Genomic DNA, 27,926 nt, shown 5'->3' with positions numbered 1-27,926 from the left:
ATTATAAAAACACAAACCACACAAAAGTGAGTAGTATTAAAAGGTTAAAGCTCCTATTTCACTTCTGTGCCTCCAAAATCACTCCCCACAGGTGAGCCGTTATTAACAGTTTGGGACTTCCCTGGTGGCGCAGTGGTTAAGAATCCGCCTGCCAATGCAGGGGACACGGGTTCGAGCCCTGGTCCGGGAGGATCCCACATGCCGCGGAGCAACTAAGCCCGTGTGCCACAACTACCAAGCCTGCGCTCTGGAGCCTGCGTGCCACAACTACTGAGCCTGCGTGCCGCAACTACTGAGCCTGCGTGCCACAACTACTGAAGACCGCGCGCTCTAGAGCCTGTGCTCGGCAACAAGAGAAGCCACTGCACTGAGAAGCCCGCGCACCGCAACGAAGAGTAGCCCCCGCTCGCCGCAACTTGAGAAAGCCTGCGCGCAGCAACGAAGACCCAGTGCAGCCAAAAACTAAATAAATAAATTTAAGAAAAGATTTTTTTAAATTGCTTGTTAACAGTTTGGCAAGTAGCTTTTCTCGACTTTTCTCCTCTGCATCTACAATCATGTGTAAGTTACATGTTTATACACATGCATTTATACACACATCCAGATCCAGGTTTTTTTTCCCCTAAGAAGGGATCATACGACTTATCGTTCTGCAACTTGCTTTTTCACTTAGCAAGCACCGCGGGCATCTCTCCATACCAGTGCGTGTGGATCGGGCTCATTCTGTCTCAGCTGCTCAGCATTCTATCGAACGGATGCTCCTTAATTTATTCAAACCATCTCCTAATGGTGGGCCTTTGGGCTGGTTTGCTTTCTCCTGCAGTGAACCCCTTGCACTTAACCGCTCTGCGCACCTGTGGATTTCTGTAGGCCAGAGTCCCAGAAGTGGACTGGCCGGGGGGAGAGGGCCTGCCCATCCACGTGTGAGTAGATCCTGCCAAATTCCCTCCAGAGAGTTGTATCCCTGAAGCACCCCCCAAAGCCTGAGAGAGCACTGGTTTCCCCAGGCCCTCCCTGCAAGGCCCGGCCGCCTCCAAGGCTGCTTCTGCTCCGAGGATCTACGATCTCAACTCTGAGCCCACTGCTGTATGGTGAGGAAACCCCCGAGGTGGCGAATAGGGACGTGGGCCTTGTTAAAAAATAACAAAAATAAAAACCAGCATCCTCCCTGGACGAGTCCCTACATGGAGCAGCTGAGGGCGAGCAGAGGGAACGCGCGGCCTTGCCGGGCTGCTCTCCTGGCCGTGTGGAGGGCTGTGTGGGACAGCTGGGGGCAGGCCTGCTTCCAGGAAGAAAACCTCCCGCAGAAAGCTACAAACGTGTGCGCGCCTCAGCAGCAGGGGTGGGGGGCCGCAGCAAGAGGAAGACGAGGCCTGTGGCCTCTGGCGGAAGGGAGAAGTCCTCCACTAGGGTTGGGCACTTGGGGCCGAAGCCGGCAGAGCCGGGAGGCCAAAGGCAGGATGGCCAGGGGAGCAGCCAGGCCCTGTCTCTCTCTTCAGCTGCCATCCCCAGGTGTCAGGACCCACACACCCTGTTCAGGACTCAGAAGGTCTTTCCCACCTCCCTGCTCAAGCTAGCAGGCTCCCTGGCCTAGAATTCCCCTCCCTGGATTGCTCGAGGCTCCTGTGTGTGTGAGAGTCGGGTGGCCCAGGCAACCCAGAGAGCCAGGCACGCCTGGGCCCCCACTGCTACCCTCAGGCCCGCTGTGCCAGCGCCACAGAGCCCCAGACGCGGCGCTCCCAGGGAGGTGGGTAGGGGGTTCCGCTGGCCAACGCAGGCTGAGAAGTTTGGGCCAGCGCCAATCTCTTACCATGGCCGTGGTCCTCCTTTCCTCTAGCCACTTGCTTCCCCAGACACCTCAAGTCGAGGCAGGCTCCCAGCCCCACAAACTGCTCAGACAACTCCGCTGTCACTCACTTCCTGCCCGGGGACCACACGGCCTCTTCTCACCCTGGGACTCACTTCCTGTTGACTGCCAGCTCCATAGCATAGAGACCCAGGAGTACCTGCTCCGAGACTCAACCCAGCCCCAGGGTCCCAACCCACCCGGATCGGGCACCCCTCCCAGGCCTGCCCTGGAGGACCCGCCTGCAGCATGAGACACGCCATCCTTCCCGAGGTGGGCGGATGAGGGGTAGGGGAGCACCCTGCACAGCTCCAGCCCCGGGGGTAGCTCAGCGGGCTGAAATCCACCCCAATCTCACGAGTCCTCTCCCTCCTTTCCTCCCGACCAGCCCATCCCCCATTGCCCGCCCTCTCTGGTCGTGGATGACCCTGAGTTGACCAAAGCTCTGGGCTTAGGGGAGCTGCCGACTCTTGCCACGGTCAACCCTTGATCCATCTTACCCATCAAGAACCCCACACACACACGGCCAGTAGTGGCCCCTCACTGGCCCTCTCTCTGGAGTTCAGGGTAACTGGGCAGGTCAAATCCACCCAGAAGAAACCACTGAGAGGAAGGAAGGAGGTCCACAGGCAAATGGACTGACGCAACTCTAAATCTCCAGGGAGGAGCCGGGTGCTCCCTAAAAGGGCATCTCAGGTGAGAAGAGCAGACCTGGAAGCCACTAGGAGTGGCCACCCCAGCCAGGCCTGTGCCCTCCTTTCCCCCCACCCCCCACTAGCTTGTCGCCTCCTAGAGGCAGGGACTCGCTTTATTACGTTAGACTGGGCGCAGAGCAGGGCACCTGGCAGGTGTTCAGTAGTCATGATTGATACCTTAATGCCAAAGACCAGGTTACGAGCGAGAGCATCCAGTTCACACGTCTAGAGGGAGTTTCAACTTTGTTCATGTCAAGCGTAACTGTTAAAAATCCTGTTTCTGTTTGCTTTTATTCTTTACAGTTGCCTTGAAAGGAGACACGGCACACCCTGAGACACTCATTGTTCCCATGGCGGGGAGGGGTAGCAGCAGAAGCCCCTGGTCCCTGTAGAAGGCACCGCCAGCAGCTAGAGGTGACAATTTGCACTCCCCTTCTTCTCACCTGTGGGGTACGGGAAGAGGGCGGGAGTGGAGGCAGAATGGGAATGGCAGCCACGGGCCCCCTCACTTCTCCTCCCTGGGGTGGTGGACACAACGGATCACGCAGAGTCTGTTCCCACCGTGCGCCTAACCCCGCCCAGGGCCCACCTCCCGGGGCCCCTCAGAGTTTGCCGATCTTTGCCTTCCTTCCAGGCAAGACCCCTCCACCCCAGGGAAATGCCTCCTGCTTCTCTGTTGCCCACCCGCTCCTCGGGCCCCTCCTGCGAGCAGCTCATCCCAAGCAGTGAAGGCAGTGGTTCCCCGCAGAGGACATCTGGCAATGTGTCTGAGACGCTTTGGGTCACCTCACTGTGGGTTAGGGGGACAGACAGTGGCTTCTGGTGGGGAGGGGACAGCCCTCACCACAAAAATTACGCAGCCCCAAACGTGGATGGTGCTGTTGTTGAAAAGCCCTGGGCTGAGGACGGGGGCGCGGACCAGGGACTTTTTCTAGGGACCATTTTTTTAAAACAAAAAAAAATTTTGGTAAAATATATGCAACATAAAACCCACCATTTTACCCATTCTCAAGTGTACAATTCAATGAAATTAAGTACATTCACACTGTTGTACAACCATTAACACTGTCCATCTTGAAAACTTTTTCATCATCCCAAACTGAAACTCTTGTACCCATTAAACAAAATTCCCCATCCCCCCACCCCCCAAGTCCCTGGCAACCACTATTCTACTTTCTGTCTTCTAAGGAACATTTTAAAATCTGTCTGTCTGTCTCTCACACACACCACCCCGGGTGGTATTTGTGCCAGGCCCTGGTCTTTGCAACCCTCAGCCTTGCCCCCAACACCCCCAAAGCCCCTGTGGAGCCTGGCCCTTAAGTTCACCCCAGCATTCACTCACATCCCCTAGCCCACCGCATACCACATTTGTTTACAAAGCACTTTCACACCCTATCTCATTAGAGCACTCCTCACATGTTACCTAATTATTTGTTTACTGTGTGTCTCCCTCCTAGACTGTGAGCTTTGCCTTATTTAACTTTTTATTTCTCTTCCTTCCAACCACTCCACTGACAGCTCCCCAGTGCTAAGCAGAGGACTCGGCATAACTATGCTTATACAATCGATCGACTTAATTATCCCAATTATCCTGATGGGTTGGTGTTACTCTCACTTTCCCAAGGAAAAGGTCTCCAAGGTCTGCCTCAGGTCACACGCCTTCTAAGTGGTAAAGCTTCCAAAATGACCCAGGTACAGGAGAGGCATTTGAAAGCTAGCCACCCCCTCTGGGTTGAGTCTCAGGAAAAGCCCAACCTCAAATCCCAAGGGATCCAAGGAGGGAAAAGGAGGCTTTGATGTGCCTGAGCAGGGCCAGGGAAAGGCTGCAGCTGTTTCCCAGGCAGCAGCCACCACAGGGAAAGGCCAGAGGCAAAGCCAGAAGTGAACCTGTCCAGGCCAAAGCCAGTCCCCCAGCTGCCCACCCTGCCCCCTTCCCCTCCCCCTTTGCTAGAAGTCTGGACCAGACCCCAGAACTCCAACCCTCCCTCAGGAAGGGAGGCCTTGTCTCCCAAGGTGGGGCAGAGTGCCGGGGCTCCAAATAGGAAAGGGATTTTGAGGCCTGTTTGACAGGTATGATACCTGCACACGAAAGCTAAGAGGCGAGGGAAATGATACAAGGGAGACAGGTCCCTGGGTCAGCTCTCCAGCACAGCCCCGGGCGCAGGCTTACCTGGGCCCAGGTGTGGAGGGGGGAGACCTGGGACCCTGTGTCTACCACTGGAAGGCCCTGGAGGTCGGAGCCACGTTCTGGCCTGGTTCTGGGCACCTGACTCACCCTCTCCTCCTGTGCCAGGAGCTGCTGCTGAAAGGGGCCTTTGCCCCCAGACCCCAGGGGAGCTCCGGCGGGGGGAGGCCCAGAGGCTGGCAGATGTGGGATGGCCTCACCTCGCCCTCCCCAGCCTTCCTGCCCTCCCTCCTACCCCCTCATCGCCATTGTGCCTTTAAGGCACTTGGAACACTCAGCTCTATGCCAGCCGGGGACCCTGGCGTCTGGCCAGCTATGGCCTCTTGATTAAAGACACACAGAGACGCAATCACATGCACAGACACACAAGGGGTTCACCATGGCCCAGAGAAACCCGCTCCCCAGCCGCAGAGACGTGCTCAGATGCCCCAGAGTGATGTCAACAAAAACACGCCAACAATCCCCCTCCACTCGCACCCTCCGTTCACTCCAGTCCCTCGCAGACCCTTCAGCTCGCCGCCAACGCCCTGGATTTTCCCAAGTTGACTCTCGTTTCAGGAAACAGCCAAACCGTCCACGTAAGTGGGGCAGCCCTGTCCCCTAAGCGTTGGCACTGGGCCCGGGCTCCCCAGTCTCCTCTGCCCCAGGCCTTCCTGCAGCCCCTTCCCCTGGCAGCCCTCTGCTCTGATCGGCCGGAAGTGGCCTTGAGGCAGGGAGAGCCAGAGAGTTCCCCCACGCCCACTCCCAAGAGAGGCCCACATGCCTCCCTGCTCAGCCTTCCTGGGGTGAATGGAGTTGGACCCCAAGACTTTGGAACCAGGACCTTGACCCTTCCAATTTCCTTTTCTCTAGTGGAGTGGCCAAAAGGGCCACCAGTGGGGTCAAGGGACAGAAGGACCAGAGGCCAAAGAGGGCCAACTCTGGCAAGTCTGACCCCAGCTTGGGTATGACTTCTAGGTGCCACCATTTCTCTCACCACTGAGGCTGGGAGCTTCCTTCCCACCCTCCTCCCCAGAGATCTCTCCAGCGTGTGTGTGTGTGTGTGTGTGTGTGTGTGTGTGTGTGTGTGTGTGTGTGTGTGTGTGTGTGTGTGTGTGTGTGTTTAAGAAAGAGAGAGAGAGAGAGAGAAGAGGGACTCAGGACTGAGGAGAGAACTTCAGGGTGTGGCGAAGTCTTAGAGGTCACTCAGTCGGGGCCCCTGCTAGCTGTGACAAATGGATGCAAGAACTAGCATGCCTGGTGAGTGGCGGCCCATCCGGGGTTCTACTTCCAGCAGGGACACCTGTCCACCTGGAAGAGGGCCTGACTGTGCTCTTTGAAGTCAACCTCAAAGGATTTCAGGGTGAGCTGGAGCCTCCCTCGAAAAAGCCATTATGTAGAGAAGATCCAGGTCGTATTTAAGTAAACCTCTTTCGCAGTTTTCTTCTGTTCTCAACCTCTACGTCCAGGCCTAGGGTGACAGGCTGGGTGAGAAGGGAACTCAGCATGGAAAATGGTGCTTTCCTGTCTATGCTTCACGAACCTTTCTAAAGTTTCTGATGTGTGTCTCCCCACCCCCGCCCACCCCCGCTGGGGCAATGCTCATCCTGCCCCACCCTACGGCGTGACTTCATAGCTTTAATCACAGCCCCGCTCAGCTTCATCTCTCCAGATTGGAGAGCCGTAAGCTCTCTTGTCTGTCCTCACTTGGCTGCCCTGCCTTCCCCTTCATCGATGTAGCTGCCCTTTCCTGGAGCTTTTCCATCTCTGTATATCTTTCTTGAGGTGGCAGGACTGAAACGCACAAAATTCTCTAGGTGAGGATGATGAAAGAAGGCCGACGTCAATAACTGCCCAGATGTGTGTGCAGAAGGTCCCTGCAGCAGCGGGAGTGGGGCAGGTGCAGCTCGGGCTCCGGAGACGCCCACGGGGTCCTAGGAAGCCCACGGGGCTTGGGACCGGAGGGAATGAACCCCTCTTGCTGGAGAGGGCCTGGAACATGTGGCTCTGGGGAAGGGACCGGGGAGGGCTGAAAATAAACAGGGGTTTTTGGAAAAACAAAATGGAGAGTCTGGGATTTCACTCAGATGCTCCCCCGATAAGACCAGATAAGTAGATCAGCCTCTGGAAAGGGCCCCTGCCAAACCTGCTCCCTTCCAGAAGGCTCCATCTCTGACAATACCACTGCCACTGGCCCTGGGGGCTGGCAGCACCTTCCTCCCTCTCCCTGGTCCGCAGCCCAGCACTGCAGGCCCTGCCAGTTCTCTCCCATCACGGCCGCCCCCCAACAGGCTCTGGGGGCAATTTTTGGCCCCAATGTGCCCCATCCTATCTCCCTGCATTCTCTTGTGCTCAACCCATCATGCTCACGGATGCCAGAGTGAGTTTCCCAAAACATGACGCCCATCACTTCACACCTCCCACCGTCTCAAAAATCCTCCAGATAAACACAGCACATTTTTGAGAGGATAAAATATAAACCCTCGGGCTGCCTGCAAACTACCTCTCCACCCAAGATCAAAGGTGTTCGTAAACGAAACCCTCATCCACTCAGCCAAGCCAGTCCGCGCACGGTCCGGCCTCCCCCAAGCACGCCCGTCCCCGCGCACACTCGTCCCTGCATACGCTGCTCAGGAAGGTCCTAGGTGGGGAAACCTCCCACTTTCCCCGGCCACACGTCACCTCCCTTCGAAGGCCCAAGTCCAGCCCCTCCCGCCAATGTCTTCGGCACTTCAGGTCCAGACCACGGGCCAGGCTCTTGGGGTACTGGATGGCTCTGTGAGCGCTGGTTTGACATGATCAGCTGGGGGAATGAGCAGAGGAGTCTGCATGGCACAGTTACAAGGAAAGTCTCTAACCTCGCGAGATGTCTGACAGCCGTGTTTTCCCCACACCTTCAAAAGCATGACGACACAGGGCAACGGGCAGCAGCGGGCCCACGCAGGCTCACAGGCAGGGATGCCCCGTGAGGGGCCGGGGCCCAGGAATGGGAGATACCCTTTCAGGAAGTTTCGTGCATAAAAACAAGGGGCACCAAGTCACCGAGTCAAGGTTCCAGGGGTTAGTGAAGGAGCCCTTCTAACCCGGACACAAAGAGGGGATTTGATTTCTGTCTTAAGAATCAAATGGTCATATTAGGTGGGAAAATGAGCCGATACTGCAAAGGCCCAATAACTGAGGGAAACGATACTCGGCTGGCTTAAGCTGCAGTGGAACGGTCCCCCGGCTTCACACAGCTTACAGCACAAGTCTTTCGCTTTGAAGTGGAGCCGTTTGGCCCTCAGGAACTCACTCACGCAGGCGTTATGATGGAGGCCCAGCCTCCAGCGAGGAGCGAGGAGTGAGCTACGCGGCAGCGGGTCTGGCTGAGCTCGGTGCCTGCTCCCAGCCCCCTCTCCCCCTCCTCCCCTCCCCCTCCCCCCCTTTCTGGGTTATTCTTAGCAAGAGGTGACCTCAGAGTGCTCCCACTGAGCAAAAATAACCCTGGAGGAAGTTGATGAATATAAATTTTCAATGAATAAGTGCATATACCTAGTAAACAGGGCGGGGAGCCCTGAAGGGCCGGCCCCCACCCCAGGGTCTGGCGGGCAAGGGCAGATACTGTCCCTCCTGGAGCCCCAGCGGTAACCAGCACATAGGACAAAGGCGCTCGCAGGGCAGGCTGGGTCTGTGAGCAGGCAGGAACCAGCTTCGGACACCCTCACTTGTTACTCGGCAACGTCCTCGGAGCCGGTGAACAGGAAGATGCCTCTTCCTCCCAGCCGACGCTCACACCCACACACAGGCCCACACTCTCTGGCCAGCAGAGACCAGCCCTGCAGGCTGCTGTCCCGTCCTCTGGTCGCGGGTACTGGCCAGCCAGCAGGCCCTGCACCCAGGTGCCAGCTCCCTTTCTAGGCTCCGCCCAGCCCTGAGGCCGGCTTCCTGTTTCCTGTTGCTGCTCCGGCTGCGAGCATCCTGGCTCTGAGGCCAGTGCCACAGACCAACACTGCCGCCCGGTTGAAATGGGCCCACTGCTCACTCCTCAGACCACCGCAGCCTTCCCCACTTACCCGCAGACTCCCTGGTATTTGGGTCAATTGCCCTGCTCAGTTCTGTTTTCTCTGGATGCTTTTTGGACCAGGTCTACACGCTTTTTCAAACAGCCCTGCATTCATATGTTATCTTAAAGCGAATGTGGGATACCCAGTCTTCCAGATGGTGTGGCCGTAGTGGCAAGGGGGAATGAGCACCGTGGGCTCTGCAGTCGGGAGGTGTGGAGTCCAAGTCCAGATCGTCCTCTCTGAACCTCAGTCTCTTCATCTGAATGTGGGGATGGTAATGCCAGCGGCCTCCACCTACCCGACACAGGTTTGTCGCTGGCATCAGATGAGGTCACGGTGCAGAAAGCCCTCGCTGGCAACCGACTGCTGCACCACTCTGAGCCTTTCTTCGTGGTCGCTGACCTCAGTGAGTGGGTAGACAGTGCAATGGGGGTGCCTCTAAATGGCAGATCTGGTGGAAGAGACAAGGCCTCTCCACCAGCTTTTCTGTGTGAAAAGCCAGGCTTTGGTTTAGGTTTTTTAAGTTCCCAATCCACCAGGAAATGGTACTTTTGTAAAACACGAAATCATGACTGTGGATGTGGCGACAGTATCAAATTGATATAAAGGTTTCTAAATGCTGATTCTCAAGTTCTGTACAGACAGGTAGCAAAACAGTTCGCAGACTGGTGCTTCGCAGTCAGGTGTGTGGACCAAAGCCCGGGATTGGTGGGCTGATATCTTGTCTTACTTCTTAGTGTTCATTTTAATTTCACGGTCAGTTCAAAAGGGAGAGCCAGCGTGGGTCACGATGGCTGCACTGGGCTTCATTTGCAAGACAGGCCTTGGTGGGCTGTGATACAGGGCAGGTAGAGAGAAGGGAGGGCTGCGATACCGGGCAGGTAGAGAGAAGGGAGGGCTGCAGAACAGCTTACGAGGCAGCGGGACGAGCGTGCTTGGGGTGATCAGGGAGCAGCGAAGAGGCGGGGTTTCCTTGGCAAAAGAGGTGGCCGCTGAGCAGCAGTGCAGAGGCAGGAGGGGTCACATGGTGGAGGCAAATGGAGGGCTCCAGGTCTCGTCCCATGAGAAGAAAGCGCCTAGAGATTCTTGAAAGCGATGTGCCCCGGGCCGTGTTTAGTTAATTACGTGGGGCCTCCCCTCTGGCACACTAGGTTGAAATAAGTCTTATTTATTTGGCAGGTGCTCGGTAGGTGTAATGTGCTTGTCACCGAAAAAGAGAGGGCCGGGGGTTCTAGAGAGATGCTGGGGGCAGGTGGGGCCTGATCTGGGTGAGGGCGCAGCCAGGAGGCTGACACAGGAGCAGGGGAAAGTGGAAGGCTCTCAGGGACAGGCAGGCCTCGGGGGAAATTCTGGAGACGATTTCACAGCCTCAGGCCGGGGGATGGTGAGGACACCACTGGATGCACCTCGTCCCTCCCCGTCCAGCAGTGCATATGCAACATTTGCACAAATGTTTGCACTCCCAGCACTGCTCCCTCTGTTCCACCTGCCAGGATTTGAGCCAAGCCCACCCTCCCACCCCGTTTCCAGGCTTAGCTCGATGACACACACTCAGCTGCTTTAAAGCTCCCTGGTCAATCTGTTCCCAGGGCCACAGCTGCGCCAGGTCCCCAGAAGCCCTCCCTGCTGTGCTCCTCGGCTGGGGAGGGGCGGAGGCCTGGGCCAGCACCTGCTCCACAAGTGAACCAGGTGGCCCGAGGCCCAGGAGACCGTGGGCTGGCCCTGAGCTGCAGCACGAACTTCCCCCACGTGGGCTCCCTTGGGGTCCACGGGCCTGCTGCCGGGGAAGACCTGCTGGCTGTTCTCTGTTCCCCTCTACATGCAAGGCGTCCCTTTCACGACAGCTGCCTCAGCCCCATGCCTCCCCACGCACTCTCTCCCTTCCCAGGGCCTCACTTAGGACTGGACCACATCCACACTGACCTGCATGGGATGCGCACCGCTGCCCACTGGAGCTGCTGAGAGGCCGACGCCAGGCTCCCACCCGAAAGGCCTTGCAGACCCCTGGCCCACTGGCCCCTCCGGGGGTGGGGATGCCGGTTTATGACGCTGCTGGCCCTGTGCATTTGGAGCCCACTTTGCTGTTTGCACAGCACCCCTGGAGGTGGACAGGGCAGGTATTACCGGTAGCCGTATTTTACCAATGAGGAAGCAAAAGTTCAGAGAGGTTCAGTAACTTGCTAAGGTCACACAGCTGGGAAGCAGTAAATCCAGGGCTGCTGCTTCTGTCTCGGGTAAGGGCAGGACCGACCTTTGCTGACCACTGGCTCTTTGGTGTTTTAACCCATTTAATTCTCACAGGGGTCTAGGAGGAATGCATTTTTATCATCTCTATTTTTCAGAACGGGAACCCAAGCTTCAGGCAGTGACTTGTTCAATGTCACACAGGTGGTCTGTGGTGGAGCTGGGAATTAAACCCAGTTCTGCTGGATTTTAAAGACAGTGCTTTTCCCTCCATGCTGGGCACTGTTCCAGGCCAGGGGTGTATGACCCACTGGGCCGTGCCCCTCTTCCCTCTCATTGTCCACCTCTGGACGCACTTCCACACTTACCCCTGATTTCCCTGCACCCTCTGATCCTGGGGCCCCACCCCAGCTCTCAGTGACGTGCCCTCCCTTTGGTTCCAGGGACTCACAAGTGTGAGTCCAAGGGCTGCCAGGTCCCATTTGCTACAGGTGGTGGCTCCCATCCCCAGCACCCGAGCCAGGGAAAGGCGGGGTTTGCTCTGCAGATCTCGAGCGCACGTGCAGCTCAGATTCGGAATGACAGGTGGGCTCTGACTCAGCCTGCACCGTGCCCCTCCACCTTCTCCTGCCAGGTGCCCTGTGAGGGCGGGGAGGAGAGTGGAGGGACCCCCGGGGAATCTAGGAGTGCGGCCTGGAGTCCGCTGCAAGCTGAAAATTCCTTTGAAGTCCCGTTTTATCTTTCAACTGCATGTGAATTTTTCATTCCAGGCCATAAAATATCCATGTCTGCTTTAATATTAAAGTGTTTAAAATTACTTACCAGTTAAATGACTTAGCTTCTTCCCCCCTCCCCTCCAAATCTCCAAGCAGAAGTGGCAGTGGTGCACTTCAGTGCCCTGCAGATTCCCAGAGCTCCCGACTCCAAGAACCCCCCTCACCTCCAGCTGGTGCCGCCCGCCCTCCCTCCCTCCGCCGCCCCTTTCACTGCAGCCGCGTTCACCCTGCTCTCTGCCCCAAGGAGGAAAATCCTGCCCCGCTGAGAACATTTCCTTGAAGGGCTGAGTTACAAATGCGGGGCTCCTAGCTTCTCTTTACCTTCTTGCTCCAAGTTCCCCGTTCTCAGCTGGAAGGGACGAAAAGAAAGGAACCAGCTGTGGCTGCAGCTGGCAGATAACTATTGTTCTGCCTCTGAGTTTAAGGCATAAGGAAGGCACGTTCCTGCCGCCCACGGGCCTTGCCCTCCGGAGCACGCCTCATCTTGGGCAACCCCAGAGTCCCCCCCACCCCGATTCAGAGGCAATGGCACCCGGAAGCCCGGAGTCTACACTTCCACTGGACTTACACAGCGCCCAGCCCTCCTCCTCTCTTAACAGCCTGCATCTCTTCCCTACTCGCTTTGATCGGACTTCCAGACCTCAGTTCCCTTCCTCCAAGTTCTCCAGGTGGGGCTGAGGCCCAAGGTGGGTGTCTGGATGGGGAGGGAGGGGCCCATGCAGGCAGGCTAGGGAAAAACAAGTCCCACTCTCTTGCTGCCCTTCCAGAAAGAAGCTGAGAGTCAGGGGCCTGATTCAAGTCCCACAAGACCCACAGCGCAAGTCCCCTGGCCTCTAGGGGCCTCCAGTTCGATGCAGAAAATAGGAAAGTTTGGGGGTGGTTTTGGGGATCCCGTGAATGGGGAATGGAATTGGGCTCTACAGCTGGAGGGGTACACTCCATGCCCCAGTCTTGGCGTGCCCAGATCCCTGCGGGACACACCACTGGCATTTACAGTGTGCATGTGCGCGTGCGTGCGTATGTGCGCGTGCATGTTAGCGTTGTGTGCATGTGCGCGCATGCGCGTGCGTGCTGTTAGCGTGTGTGCATATGCGTGTGCGCGCCTGCGCGCGCACCTGGGCTGGGGGTACGCCACCTCACTCACCGGAGGGTGCTTGCGCTTCCTCCCGGGCCGCCCCACCTTCCGGGCAGTTGTGCTGGGCTCCTGCCGCTCCTCCTTGCCACGAGCCTCCTCCTGCTCCTCTCCCTCCTGTGGGCACAGACACAGCCTGTAAAGCCAGGGCTGGACCCCAGAGCCCTCCCCAGTGTCCCACCCGCAGGGCAGCCACACTTCCAGGGTTGTGCCACGCTGGTCCCCCTGGCAGGGATGGTCTTCACCCGCTTTCTGACTGGCAGAGCTGGGCCACCCCTGAGGGCCGAGTCAACTTTACCCTCAGGGGACTGCAGAGCCGCCCCGCTGCCCCAGCAGAACGCAGCTCTCCCTTGGGTGGACACGTTCTCTGAACCACAGAATCATAACACATGCTCTGACAAAGAATTTGTTTCTGGATATGAGTTTATTTATATGAAAAAAATCTAAAACAAGTACAAAAATGATTAATGCCGTATTTAATGAATCACCTTTATTGAAGAGAATAAAATCACAGGAAGAGAAGCATGACATGTAGCGATGGCTACTGGAAGTACACGCAACCCTTGGAAGGAGGCGTACCACAGACCATGGAGGGCATTACAGCCCCTGTACATACACCTGCCCTGAAGCAGCTGCCACATCGCGTAGGCACTGCATGTGCCTGTTACCCCGCGGGAGCATCTCAGGGACCGTGTCTTGGTTCATCGTGATGCCCGTCCTTCGCTGAATTTTGGACCAGAGTTTGGTTTTGTTACCACCCTTCACCTGGCACATGCCAGGGCCGAGCCCTGCAATGCTTGTCTCGTGGGGCAGACACATAAACCTAGAAAGTCCTCCTGCCTCACTGCTCCAGCCTGGCCACAAACCACCCACAAGTTGCTTCTGACTCAGCCGGCTCCAGCATGACTAATCATGAGCAAAAACTGTGCTGGGGAAGGAGAGAGAAAGGGACCCTGACCCAGCAGAGGCCCCTCAGGCTGCCTGCCATTCGTGCCCTGCATGACGTCAGCAGCCACAGACATCTTCACAGTCCTCCCAGGGGAGGGCGCCAGCCCAGAGCCATGCTGGTGCCACAGAAAAGGGGAGGTGCACGGATTCCCAGGGGATTGAATCGAGGTGGCCCTCAATGTCCCACTCAACTTTCATTTTTTGTGATTTCAAAATAGCTTGTGGTTTGCCACATTAATTTTCAGGTGATGGTGGGACATGCAGATGGAAACCTACTGCGACCCGTCACAGACATGAGACCGATGGGAAGAGTGGCACTGGCCCGCTCTGTCCATCCATCCATTCAAGGCACATCTGGGACAGACCTGCCCAGGAAGGAGATTTAGGAGGGAGATTTAGCATTGCAGCTGAGAGTCCGGGAGCCCTCCGAGGACATATGGGTGGAAGATGACAGAGGCCCCAGGCCTTAGCACTGAGGGGAGACTCCAGTCAAGTTGCAGGAGGTGGAGAGAGTGTTCAGAGGAGCAGAAAGGGGACGCCGGTGTATTGTGGGTACAAGAAAAAAGGGAGTTGCCAACCCAAGAGGCAAAGTCGACAGATGCAAAGAAGTCGAGCGCAGAGAGATTTGGTTAGAGGTGGAAATGGTCAGCCTCAGAGGGAAGCTGTGCAGAATGACACGGCAATGAGGACCAAGGGGCCGGAGAGGGGCTGGAGAGACAGTTTAAGGAACCCAGCCGAGAAAGGTCTGGAAAAGAAGACAAGGACAGGGAGCCTAGTGCCGGCTGTGGACAGGAGGTAAGGGTCCAGGGTGGTGAGAGAAAGGCTGCCCCAGGACCAGAGACCCTTGAGAGGCTCTTTTCAGGAAAACATGGCAGAGAAACTGTGAGGGCAGAAAGGCCGAGGTGGGGGACAGCCAAGTGGCAGGGAGGCCTCCATGACAGCTCTGTGGGCCTGGACTGGAGGGGGGCCCAGGGCCACATGCCCCATGGTAAGCCAGGCCTGCTGGTGCTGGGCTGTCTTCTGAGACCCTACACACACCCCCATTTAAGAAACAATCACTTGGATCACACAGAGAGAAAATATTACCAATGCAGCTTAACGTTGGTGAAAGTTCCAACTGAATCTACCCAAGTACAGTGAACTTCAGCTGAGGTGGTGCTTTTGGTCAGGTTACACCACGGCTAAAAGGGCGCCGTCTTGATCGTGCCGACCAGGTAACTCGGCATTTACAACACATCTGGAGGCCACGCAAGGTCGTGGAAAGGCATGGGGCTTAACGCAAAGCAAAATGGGTATGAGCCCGGCTTGGCCATGTGCTAGTTCCAGGACTGTTCTCTCTGAAACTCAGTTTCCTCATCCATAAAATGGGAGTAGGGAGGTGTCCATTCTGCCTGCTTCTCGGGTTTTTAAGAAGACAGATGACTAAGTGGTTCGTACCCTTGCCTGTTTTGTTCACTGCTGAATGCCCAGAGCCTAGAACAGACTCAGCACTTAGTGGGTCTTCCACATGCCCCTCGATGAGAGAGCTTACATATTCCCCGGCAGCAGGAGGCCCACCCAGCCCCTGTACTTGCCTGCAGAGCACTAGGCCACACCTAGCCAAGCCTCTGACCACTGCTCGTGGCCGGGGCCATGGGCCTGGAATGCACAGGTAGCAGCCGAGAGGGGGTGCCGAGGTGGGTCAGGATCAGTCTGGGTGGCCATGGGGTCTGAAAAGACTCCTACCACCCAGAAATTCTGGGCTCTGAACTATTTCTTTAGCACACTGCATCTCTTACAGAAGAGATTCATCTGATTTTCTAACTTTTGCTCTGAACTTATCAGACACGGGAAAGCCAATCAGAGCCTCAGATCAGCACTAAGGAACCACAATTACCAGGCTGCCTGTGCTGACGAAAAACAAAGACACCTGCTGTTTCAGGAGCGCCAAGCCCCAGCTTCCATTAGCATATGGAGAAAGACTTTGGGGGCCCCTGATAGGCAACCCCTGTGCCATCTGGAGACTTGCTGTCATTCCTCACCTCCACACGCGTGCTCTGCCTGACACACAGGAGATGCTCAGCACATCCTTCCCTGTTGAACTTAATTCAATGCAACACCCCCAAGAGGAAGAGGTGGAAGACCTTGACGCCAGACCATCTGTCCAGGTCCTGGTGTATTGAGAACGGGGAGCCCCCAGGGCCATGTCCTGAGCCTATCCCTCGGGGCCCAAGCGGGGAACGGCACCTGATGCCCAGTCCAACACTCTGCCCTCCGGGACCCCTGGGGTGTGCTTCGGAAAACGAGTCTCCACGAGAGTCCAGGTGGGGAGTCGCACCAAGGTCTGAGCGACTCTGGCCCATACCCTTTCCATCTAGCCCCGAAGCACGGCTTTGTGAAAAGCGTGCCGTTTTCGGTCAACGCGTCATTCTTCCGGGATACAGCGACATCGCGGGGCAAAGGGAGGTGGCGATACCTTCAGCTCTGGGTCTGCCTGCATTCACACCCACAAGTGAGAGGGGTAATACACTGAGAAGGGTGAGCAGATGGCTCGGGGCGTGCCCCTCAAGGAGGCGTATCAAGCGGTTCATTCTCGCATCTGTCGTGGGGCCTGTTTCATTCAATATCTTTGCTGATGGGCTGAGCAAAGGAATGTAAAATATGCTTATCAAATCTGCCAGTAGCACTGAGTCGGGAGGCGTCACTAATACTCTGAAAGGCAAGAGTCTGATCCACAGTGACTTGGAGCAGCTGGAAAACAGTAACAAATTCAGCAGGAACAGCCTTGAGCCCAGGTTGGTTTCCTCATCTGTCAAGTGAAGGGGCTGAATTAGTCAGTCCTTCCAGTGGGAGGAGGCAGGAATGGGCAGAAATTCTAGTGAGGTGGGCTTTGGGGCGGGGAGGGGGCAGGCCGGACTTTTTGCTCTGCTATTTACTCCCTAGTCCCTTCGAGCTATTTAACCTCTCTAGTCTAGCGTTCCTCACCTACAAAATGGGGATAATAATATCTACTTCATAGCAATGGTATAACAATTAATTGAGGTAATATATGGAAAGCTGACGCATGAGAGTCACTCAAGAATCGCTAACTTCCTCCGCTCCCAGGTCCCGACCAGAACTGTTCACAAACGTGCATCCCTGCCTCCTCCCCGTCCCTCCCCACCCCCATGCAAACCCCAGCTCACTGCCCAGCATATGCAGCCATCACTCAGTGTACAGACAAACCCCCACATCTGGCTGGTACCGCCGCAGTGAGATACTCAGGAACACTGGGGCTCCGCGATCCTTCCAAAATGCAAAGCTGATTACGTCACTCCACAGAGCTTAAGCCCTTGCTGAGGGGGCTCCCAGGGCCCTGCAGGATCAAGCCAAGCTCCTTGGCCCCGGTGAAGAAAGGCCCTAGGATCTGGCCGGCACTTCCCACCCATCGTAAACCGACCACGCCAGGTGCAAATGTGGGCTGCTCCCTCCCTGGGACATTGGCACAGACCCTTGCTTCTGCCTCACTTTTCCAACCTCACTTCCTAGATTCCCTTCCCCTGGGCCCCTCCTTCCCATACCCCACCTAGACTGAGTCTATGCGTCCTTCCTCTCCCACAGCACCCACTATCCAGCACTGCAACTGCCAGCTATCATCATGACCAAGCCAGAAGCCCCTCGAGGAAAGGAACTCTGTCTTATTCACCTTGGCTTCGTCCCCAGTGCCTAGAGCGATGCACCTGGCACAGGGCAGGCACTCAAAATACTTGATGAGTGACTGTCACATAGTAGATGTTCAATAAACAAGTCCATACACACAGAGAGAGGCACGTGTACGAATCCACAAACGTGCACGAATACAGCCAAGCAGGAGGATCCAGAGCCGTTCTCATCTTTATGACTCAAAGTCAGGAAACAGGATGACTAAAACGTATTTTCTAGTCTTAAACATAATCATGTCACTTCAATTTATGTAACGCTTTACAGTTTTCAAAGCCCCTCTGCATTTGGTGGCCTGTTAGATTAGGTGGTTACCATCAGCCTCTCTCAACTTCTGAGGCTATGCTTTGACCTACATTTTAACACAGCTCACTGGGTGGATTATTTTAGGCCACACACAACTTCGCATTCTGAGGAGCTGGGCCACGATGACAATAATCTCACATTGGTACAGTACATGGTAATTAACAAAGCATTTTCACGTACGTGATTTCATTTTACTCTTATGCTTTACAGAAAGTAGAGCTGGTTTTATTTTTTTCCATTACGCAGGCGGGAAATCTGAAGCTCAGAGTGGTTACCTAACTTTCAGAGATCAGAGAGCCAGCAAGGGAGGCCTTTAGAACCAAAATTTAAATCTTTTGATCCCCAGCCCTCGGGTCTTTCCACAGCAACATGCCACCATACCCTACGATGCCGTGTGCCCCTGACACGTGCACATATGCACGACGAGGAGCAGCCAGGCAAGCCAAGGTAAAGGTATGCTCTGGCATTCACACGCATACATCCACACGCAGTTGTCTCAGGGGCCTCATGCCTAGACGGGGACCCCTCCCGCTAAGAGAGACACATCCCACGAGGCCCTCACCCAGAGCCAGCCGGCCAGCCAGACATACGTGCTCCCTTCAGAGCGTACACCGGATGCTACTGACCCAGCATCCGCTGAGCAGATGTCTCAAGTTGGTGTTTGAGTCAAGGGGATGAACTTGCCGGATCTAGCCGGCCACTTGCCCGGGCCCCCTGGGACAAGAAGCACGTACAGCCTTTGCCAGCTGGCTGGCTGGCCTCCCAGGGCCTGTCTGTGGTCGTGGAATTCAGCGAGACGAATTGGCTTCTCTGGCAGGCAGAGCCCCGTTCTGGGTGCCTGGGTACCAGGCCCACGACTCCGCAGAGCACCCCACACACACGCGCGCACACATGCACACGCACACGCATGGCAGGCCCAGGCCGGGCCGCAGGGTGAGCTGCAGGAGGACGGGCGGGGAGGGCAGGGGCACCGGGAATTGCTGTAGGTGCTCCCACTTCCACACAGCCCTCCCAAGCCCCCCGGCTTTTCTGTTCTCGGTCACCTCCCAAAGCTCATCAGTCCTTTGTTTCAACTACTCAACAATATTCAACAGATATTCACTGACTGCTCAGTGGGCTTCGTATTATAATTATCGAGGAAGGTCTTCCATGACTCCCAAAAGGCCATGCTCCCAGAAGGCAGCGTCCGTGTCCTGATGGCCTCTCCGACACCCGCACAGCTCCCAGGCACCTGCGCACTGTGGGCTTTCCCCAGGCCCTCCGCACCCCGTGCACCATGCTGGGGCCTCACCGCCTTCCGGAACGGAGACTCCCCCCAGCACATACCCAGCCCACTGCAGCCCAGCCGTGCCCACCCCTGTGGTCCTAGGGCCACCATAAGGCCAGGCCCATGGATGTGCTCAAAAACATTTACTGAGCACCAGCTATGTACCAGATATAAAGATAAGCAAACAGGGAACTCAGTTCAGAGGGAGAGACAACACATAAACACACAAGTGCCTGTGCTGTGCTGAGGGCTGGGATGGAGCGCAGCCGCTCTGCTAGCAGCCACCCCAAGCCCCCTTGCCCTCGCTCCTTCAGCAGCCCACCTGGGCTCTGCACAGCCCACCATCTCCTTCCCACCCCACCGGCCACCCTCCCTTGGTGGACGGAAAGAATCCAGAAAATCTACTTCGTAGCCACGTGACTGTTACCAAGTTTCTCAACCTCTCTAAGCCTCAACTCCCTATCTGTAAAGTGGGGATCCTCCAGCTACTGTGAGGATTGGGTGAGTTAATTGCCGGGCAAAGGAAACTCCTTTGGACGCCCTTCCACACCGTGCACATGCTAAGTGGGGTGATTGCAAGTAACAGCCCTAATAGCCCTGTGGCTCTCCGCAGAGGCAGCTGCAGGACATGACCAGGCCCTGTGCCCAGTCCAGGTGCCAGAAAGGAAGGATATCTTCCCATTTCTCAGTCATCCTGGGACACCCACTCTTGCTCAGCTCCCCGCCGGCCCTCTTCCCTTTGCAGAGCTGAGCTCAGCTTCCCCGCCCAGGCCCTGTGGGGCCTGCTTCTTGGCCAGGATGGGCTCCAACCCCAGCCCAGACCTGAGGGACCTTGGGCCCGGCCGTGGCCCCGCATGCGAGCCTCTGAAGGTAGCACAGCCCCTGCCATCAGCAGTTAGGTCATCCTGGGACTTCCCTGGTGGCACAGCAGTTAAGAATCCACCTGCCAATGCAGGGGACACGAGTTCGAGCCCTGGTCCAGGAAGATCCCACATGCTGCGGGGCAACAAAGCCCGTGCGCCACAACTACTGAGCCTGCGCTCTAGAGCCCGCGAGCTACAACTACCGAAGCCCACGTGCTTTAGGGTCTGCGTGCCGCAACTAATGAGCCCGCGTGCTGCAACTACTGAAGCCCAGGTGCCTAGAGCCCGTGCTCTGCAACAAGAGAAGCCACCGCAATGAGAAGCCTGCGCACCACAATGAAGGGTAGCCCCCCCTCGCTGCAACTAGAGAAAGCCCGCACGTAGCAACGAAGACCCAACGCAGCCAAAAAAAAAAAAAAAAAAAAAAAGGAGTTAGGTCATCCTGCAACTTGCCTCAGTTTTGCTTCTGTTCAGTGGGTAAAGGGAGAGGGGGCCATAGGCCGTGGGCTCTCAGGGGACTTTAAACCCACACCATTCACACCCTTGTCTGCATTGTCCCCACTCTTCTCCCATGCCGCTCAGTCCTCGGGGCTGCAGTGGATCGTCACCACACATGTGCAGATAGGTTGGTAGACAGAGAGATAGGTAGATGGGGAGGAAGGTACGTAGGTAGGTAAATAGACAGCTGGTTAACTATCCAAAATAAATTACGAGACTAAATCCGTGCCCCTGTGTTGACCGCTCACACACACCACCTCACGGAAATCCCTCATTTCGCTGCTCAGCAGTCACCTAGCTGAGTCCACGTTCACACACAGGCCTATCTCCAGAGTCCAACTGACCCCCACTTAAGACTGTATTGACTGCAGACTTAAACTTGACATGTAATAGCGGTTAACTTAGAGAATTTTAGAGAACCCGAACCCTAAAATGGAGGTCCCAGTCAGCTCTGGGGTGGGCGCTGTTTACATCACTTGCCTGCTCTCCATGCGCAGGCATCTAACCGACTCCACTGAGCTAAAAACGGACGCGCCGTTATGATGATTAGCCGTGTTCCCGAAGGGGTGAGGGCAAAGCTGCCTTTACCGGAACTGTTTAAATGTGTAAGAGGGATGCTCCCTCAATGACCCCTATAGTGACGATTATAAAGCAAAGAGCAGGCCGAGTGACCGTGTGTGGGCATCTGAGTGCTCTAAAGGCAGGGCATGCCCGGGGCGGGCACCGGATCTGTGGGCCAGCAAGAACAGCTGAGCGTGGAGCCGGGGGAACCCCACCCAAGGATGCCCTTGAACTTCAGAACCGGAGTGCAGGAAGTGGTCGGCGCCCGAGGGAAATCAGTACGCCAGGCCTCTGGGTTGGACCTAGGTGAGAAGGAAGGAGCCCTGGCCACAGCACTGGCCATACGTGCATACATATACACACAGGCACGCACACACACACACACGGGCACACTTGCTGTGCTCCCCCAGCACAAATACGTACCCCCCCAACAGGCGCTTCTCCTACCCAGCAGGAGAGGGTGAGCTCAGGGCGAGCCATCCAGGAGCGGCCTCCTTCCTCCAGAGGGCAGGCATGGCTGTACCTGTATCTTCCTATCCCCTTCCCTTTACTAGGTCCTCCAGCAAAGTATATTCAGTTCACCCAACAAACTCGTGGAGCCCTACTATGTGCCAGGTACCTGGAAAGCTACCTAAGTCTGAAAAGGACGAAAGGAGGGAGGGAGGAAGGAGGAAGGGCAACAAGCAACATGTCCACAGCAGTGTCTTCCACACGTAAGAGTGTGTACCTGGTATGTGTGTGTATGTGCGTGCGCACGTACAGCCAGTCACACACACTAGCCTGTGTACGTGAGCTCCTGCTGGAGATGAAGTGCTCCCAACAGCGACCCCAGGGCAAGAGCACTGCTATGCAGAGAAAAGCATTCTCTGACCATCCCGACTTTCAGAAGAAACTTGGATAGGACTATGGAACATCACAGCTCGGAGGCACCATCCATTCCATCCCCCTTCACATAAGAGGCAGCCTGAAAGGCACAGGAGCCTGGGTTCGAATCCCAGCACCACTACTTACTAGCTGTGTGGTCTTAGACAAGTGACCTAACCTCTCTGAGCATCAGTTTAGTCTTTAATAAGATAGAGTGATGAAAATAACAGAGCCTACCTTATGGAGCAGTTGTAAGAATGAAATAAGATAATGCAAGTACAGAGCTTAAAAGAGCACCTGGCAGACAGTCAGCACTCAATGCATCTGTTATGTTTCTAAGGCCCGAGGAAAGAGGGGAACAGCAAGATCAGGGGCCCAGCCCGGGGCTTGGACTCCTGGCCAGGCACTGATTCACATTTGGGGATCTGAGGAGGCCCTTCCAGCCCCGGGCTTGGAATGTTCTTGGTCCCCCGTCCTGCTCCCTCTGCCCCCCTCTCTCCCTTCTACACAGGGCCTGGCACCATATCTCCATGATCCCCTCTGAGCCAGAACCAAGGCTCCTGGACTTCCTGATGCTCACCTCCCTTCCCATCTCTCATAAGGCCAGCTCCCCCTCCCTTTTCTGTGGCCAGAGTCCCAGGGCTCAGCATCCCTCCTCGCCCCCCCCCCCCCACCGAGCCTGCCTCCTCCCAGGCTCCCCAAGCTGCACCGTCCCTGCCCAACACATGGACAGTAGGGCTGGGGAGGCTGCTGGGCAGGTGCCACGAGGACACCACATACACAGCCCTCTGCACTGCCGAGCACAGGCGCGGCCGCCTCAGCCTACCACGCACACTCCGCACCCTGCCTGTTTGATCAGGGCGCTGGGATGGTTCTCCTGTGAAGGGGTCTTATCCACTCTCATTTTCCCCTCCATCCTATCCACAGGATACTTCCTGAGCACCTACTGTGTGCGTCGGGCCCTGAAGATCCACCCAGACGACGGTGGCTGGGGTCCTGCCCTCCTGGGGCAGCTGCGGGGCTAGATATTATCCACACCAGTACTTCTCAAATCCCCTAGAGGGCTGGTAAAAACAAGGATTGCTAGGTCCCCTCCCCAGAGTTTCTGATTCAGCAGGTCTAGGGTGGGGCCCGAGCTTTTGCATTGCTAAGCCTTCCAGGTGCTGCTGGTACCGCTGATTTAGGGATCACATTTTGAGAACCAAGGGTTCTCTCTGTAATTCAAGACAGACTGAAGCCAGGGCTTTGATCAGAGAGGAGAGATAATTAGGGAAAGGGCACATCAGTCAGAGGAAGCAGCATAAACAAAGGCCTGGCAGCTCCAGGAAGTACTGGAGTGAAAGGTACAGGGAGGCGTGGCCGGTGGGGGGGGGAGGGGCAGGCGGGAAGGGCACATGGGGCCAGGTGGTGAAGGGGCCAGTGGGCAGCCACACCCCTGCCCTCTGGCTCACCAAACAGTTCCTTTGTGCCAGGTGCCCCTGGAAACCCTGCCAGACTCCTTGGGCTGTGGCCCAAACCCATCTTCCACTCTGCAGCCGCACGGCACCCCTGCCCCAGGCCTGGCTTTCACGGGCTGCCGTGGGCGGCTGTCCGCGTCTCTGCCTGCCCTCCTGGGGGCTGCACGGGAACCAGCCCAGCGGTGCCAGGGAGGTGTACCAGGTGAGCCAGCACGCACACCGGGGAGAGCGCCCCCCACACCCCAGCCCCCATCTGTCAGCTCCCTCTATCAGCACCAGCTCTGGGCCTGGGTGTGTGTTTGTTGCCTCTTGAGCCAGAACAGTTACTATGGGTGGATAATAATAGCCATCGTAATCCCTCATAATTGGACCAGACTTTGCTGTTTGCAGGGCACTCGCTCCATGCCCGTGACCTCATCTGACTTCCACAACCACCCCATAAAACAGGCACAGCTAGAGTTACTATCCCCATTTTACAGCTGAGCAAACGCAAGCCCAGAGGGCCTGAAGCCACATCTCCAATAAGTGACATCTTCAGGCCTGGGGCCCGGGACTCGGGACTCTCTGTCCAGTGCTTTTTCCCTGTCCTGAACTGTCATGATGGAGAGCCTGTCTGCGGCTCTCCATGGGAGGGGCCGGGGGCTCTGCGGCCCAGGGAAGCCCTGTCCAGTAACAGGAGAAATGTGGCTCGGCTGCCCCTCCTCCTCCAACTGGGGGGCGGGGGGCAGCTGACCACCAACTGCAAGTGCATGGACACAGAGCTGTGTCAGCACCAGTCGGGACATCGGACCGGGGGAGGGGTCAGGGTCACCTAATCTAACGGAGGAGCAAAGCCAGGCCCAAGGAGGGAAGGGAATTATCCATGGCCACAGCTGCCACTCAAGAGCACAGGTGGGTGCGGGTGGCCCTGACTCTATGGCGGCAGAGTCTGGGTCTGCTGCCGCCTGCGTCCGCGGGATCGGAAAGAAAGGGACTGACCTGTAAGCCCTAGGAGCCCCACCCAGTGGGCTGCAGCACGCACTTTCCTCCCAGCTTGGGGGTATACACGGTCCCCAGTCCCGTGGCACCCTGCAGGATCCTGGGCTGGAAAGACAGGCGTCTGGGCTTCGTGCACGCATCCGCGCACGTGCGTGCGTGTGTGTGTGTGTGTGTGTCCGTAACCATGCAGGTGGGGCAGTGAAAAAGACTCCGATACAGGAGAGCAGGCTCTCATCTGGACCCCCCACTGATAAGCTGGGCTCAGCTTCCTCATCTCCAAACCAGGGCCATCTGTCCTTGCCCCACTTGTTTCAAGGGCTGTCCTCAAGGACCAAATGGATGGAAACCACCCAGAAGGCAGAAACTGGCTCTAAGAATGAGCAAGCCCAGAAGGAGCTGAGCACGCGCGGCGGGAGGGTGGGCAGGGAGCAGGTCTCAGAACTGCCGCTGATGGCGGATCACCAGAGCTGACCCCCTCAGAGCGCTCAGTGGTCCCACACCTGGTGTCAGGTGTCCACCCTGGTTCCAGGAGGACAAACTGTGCCCCAGAAGCTCTCAGATACCACCAAGTATCACCACCCCTCACTGCCGCTCAGGGAGAGGAGAACAGGCAGAGGGAACTGCGGGGACCAGGGCATGGCAGACGGGACGCCCCGGGAAGGCCGTTGGCTGGTGCAGCTTCCCTGGAAGGGTGGCGGCAGGGTCTACCGTTCCACAGAAGGGAAAAAGAGTCCACGTGCTGGGGATTCGAATGGCTTTGCCTACAGGTGGACACGGCTTGGTGAGGTCCCGAGGTTGCCTGTCGAAAGCCGGCAGGGACACCTACCAGTCTGCTGGCATCTCCTCTAACTGATTTAGGCCCATTCTGGACTTGAGCAGAAGGGTGAAGAGGTCACCCCTCATGGGGCTCCAAAAACAAGGAGGTCACTAGCTCCATGGCCAGAAGTGACACTTGCTCAGCGCCAGGGATGGGGCAGGGGAGGGAAATCACCATCTCCACTGTGACTGGTGCCACCCTGAGCACACAGCACACAGCACACAGCGCGCCATGCACCGCGGTGAGCCTCGCTGTCTGTGCCGCCGGGGGAGCCCTCACGAGGCCTGCCATCTACAGAGCCCCCTGAACTTGTCTTTGGCCTCCCCAAAGCTACTAACCCCCCTGGGGAAACAGAGGCAGCTAACCCAGGTAAAGTGACTCACCTGAGGACACACAGCTAGTAAGAGGCCGATCCAGAAAGGAAGCCAGATGTGAGGACCCTGCAAGGCCAGCCCTAACAATCGCACACGCCTGGGGTCTGAAGCTCTGCTCACACACCACGGGGGTTGAAGACTGGGTCCCGGAGCCTGACCACCAGGATTTAACCTCTCCAAGCCTCAGTTTGCTCATCACCAAAACAGGGAGATAGATCTTCCCTACAGGCCCGTGTGAGGACGGGGCGGCGTGGTCCAGCGCCCAGCACCCCCAGCAGAGCCGGCTGCTCACCTTGCGCTCCTCCTCCCCCCGCTCCGGAGCGGGGCCGCTGGCGTCCCCGGGGCCGCTGGCGGGCATCGCGGGCAGCTGGGCGGTGGGAGGCAGGCTGGGGCTGCGCGGGGCTGGGGGGCTGCTGGCCTCTGGGGAAGGAATTATCGTGGTCTTGGTAAGCAAGAGTTAAAACTTAAACATAGATCCCGGCGCCGAGGGTGAAACGCGGCCTCAGGCTGTCTGTGGGGCTGGGCTTCCCGTGGCTCCACCTGTGGGGGGAAGAGAAGAGGGGTCAGCAGGGCAAGCCACCTCCACCCCAGGCCCCAGCTGACAGCCACCGGCTCCCAGGGCCAGACCCTCGGCCCCGGGGCCCCGCTGGCCTGAGTCCTTTTCCCAGGCGCAGGCCGACCCGGCACCCAGCGATGCGGGCACCCAGCGATGCGGGCACCGAGGCCGAATCGGCAGGAGGGCCGCACCCGCCTCCAACGCGCGACAGTTGCCGAGGCACAGTGGGCGCCACTTGCGGGACTTCCAGCCGCCTCCCGCCCCCTCCCGTCTCTTCATTCACGGCTGTTCTTTCCTTTGAAAGCTTCCCGCAGCCTCCCCCCCCCCGCCCCCCCCGGGAAATCCCAGAGGTCCCCAGCCGGCTACATTTTCCTTCTGATCTGTCCTCCCCGCGCCCCTACCCCCACCCCGCCCCCACCACGTGGAGGAAGTGAGCCGCAGTCACAGGATGTAGTGAGATGAATGTCACCTCACTTTAGGGCCGGCGCCTGGGCCCGGAGAAGGCTGAGGGTGAACCCGGACTGCGGCCAGGCTGAAGGCCTGCGTTTGCAGGGCTGTCCAGGGGACGCCCCGGGGTGGGGCGGGGGGCGAGGCGGCAGCCGCACCGAGCGAGGGAGGATGCCAGGCCGCTCCCCCGGCACCCCGCGAACCAGCCCCACCTGCCTTGGGGAACTGTGGGCTCCAGGGGGCCCTGCGAACGCACATGGCTGAATTTTAGGGGCTTTTCGGCCTCCCTGCTTCAGGTGCGGGCCTCTCGCCAGTGAACTAACAAAGGCTGGGCCACAGGCCTCAGCTGGGGCGGGGGCGGGGGGGGGGGGGTGTCGCGGCTTCACCCCCTTGGTTCGGAGGAGCCGCAGAGAGATCTCCGGCTCTTCGCCCCCCAGGAGGAGCCTGGGCCCAGCCCCTGCCTCCGAGGGCCAGCCAGCACGGGGAGGGGCCTGGCAGGAGGAGGAAAGTGGGAGGCAGGCTGGATCCGGGCCCACCCACACCCTTCCACTTCCAGTTCCCGGTTCTGCTTCCCCCGCTCCCCACCCCCCCAACTCCAGGGCTGCTTCTCCCATCCCCCTCCAGCCAGAGCTCCCTGGAAAACCAGGAACCGGAGAAGGTGCAGGCTTGGGTCTCCCACGGGTGCAGCCCCTCCCCAGGGATGGGCGCTGGGCTGGGAGGTGGGGGGGTGTGGAGGGGGAAGCTGGCGCTGGGAGGAGCCTCCTTAGGGCCCGGACACGAGGGGCCCCATAAGTTAGAGCCTGGACAGGCTGAAGGTGCTCCCACCCCCCACCCCCCCACCAGGTGAGCCCTAAGGAAGCCGCAGGTGTAGCGCTGGTCCAGGCTGGGCGCAGTGCTGGGCCGAGGAACGTCTGCTATGTGGGTTCAGGAGGGAGAGCAAATCCGTGTGTCCCATGCGGTGCAAAGCCCGGGACGGGTCTTCCTCTTTGGGCAGCTACAAGTATTAGTACCATCTACTATTGAATCTAAGGCTGCAAAAGGCTAAGGCTTACCCGTGTTTCAGTATCAGGGCAGAGGCTTGACTGCAGATCTCTGACTCTAGGGCTCTGAGGGCGTCTCTATGAAGCTCCGTCCCCCAGCTTACACCACCCCACAGAAACAACCCCGAGAGCCCATCAGACAACCGGGCCAACCCAGAACTCCACAAGGCTTCTGACCGTCATCAGCCAGCCCGCGAGTCCCCCTCAAACCCACCCCTTGTCTGTTAGCACAGATCCCCGATCACCCACCACATCAAAATCTTCCAAAGGATGGGCAAGCTGAGAGAGGCAGGGTAGGCTGGGAAGAACACTGAACCCGGGAAGAACTTCTCTGGCCCTTAGCTTCCTCATCCATAAAATGGAAGAGGTCGACTAGATGATCTTCGAGAACGTCTCCTAGCCCTGCCCTGCCAGGCTGTTGAGGCCCCAAAG

General features: G+C 57.5%; 1 protein-coding gene across 3 annotated transcripts in view; it reads right to left on the bottom strand.

Annotated features, from left to right (window-relative positions):
• DNMT3A (DNA methyltransferase 3 alpha) overlaps positions 1-27,926 on the bottom strand; it is a 102,181-nt gene that overhangs the window by 49,139 nt on the left and 25,116 nt on the right. Inside the window, exons 1-3 of one of the 3 annotated variants that reach the window (XM_079941652.1) lie at positions 26,711-26,770; positions 25,744-25,991; positions 12,853-12,957 (exon numbers count right to left, since the gene is read on the bottom strand). In XM_079941652.1, the coding sequence (XP_079797778.1) occupies positions 12,853-12,957; positions 25,744-25,809 (171 nt within the window). In that variant the 5' untranslated portion in view covers positions 25,810-25,991; positions 26,711-26,770. Of the gene's footprint in view, positions 1-8,236; positions 8,309-12,852; positions 12,958-25,743; positions 25,992-26,710; positions 26,771-27,926 lie in introns of those variants that run through there. The other 2 variants (XM_079941651.1, XM_079941653.1) reach the window with 2 other exon arrangements.

The sequence above is a fragment of the Stenella coeruleoalba genome (assembly GCF_951394435.1).
Source record: "Stenella coeruleoalba genome assembly, chromosome: 13".
NCBI lineage: Eukaryota > Metazoa > Chordata > Mammalia > Artiodactyla > Delphinidae > Stenella > Stenella coeruleoalba.
Note: the sequence above shows the minus strand (reverse complement) of the source record. Positions and strands in the feature narration are given on the sequence as shown.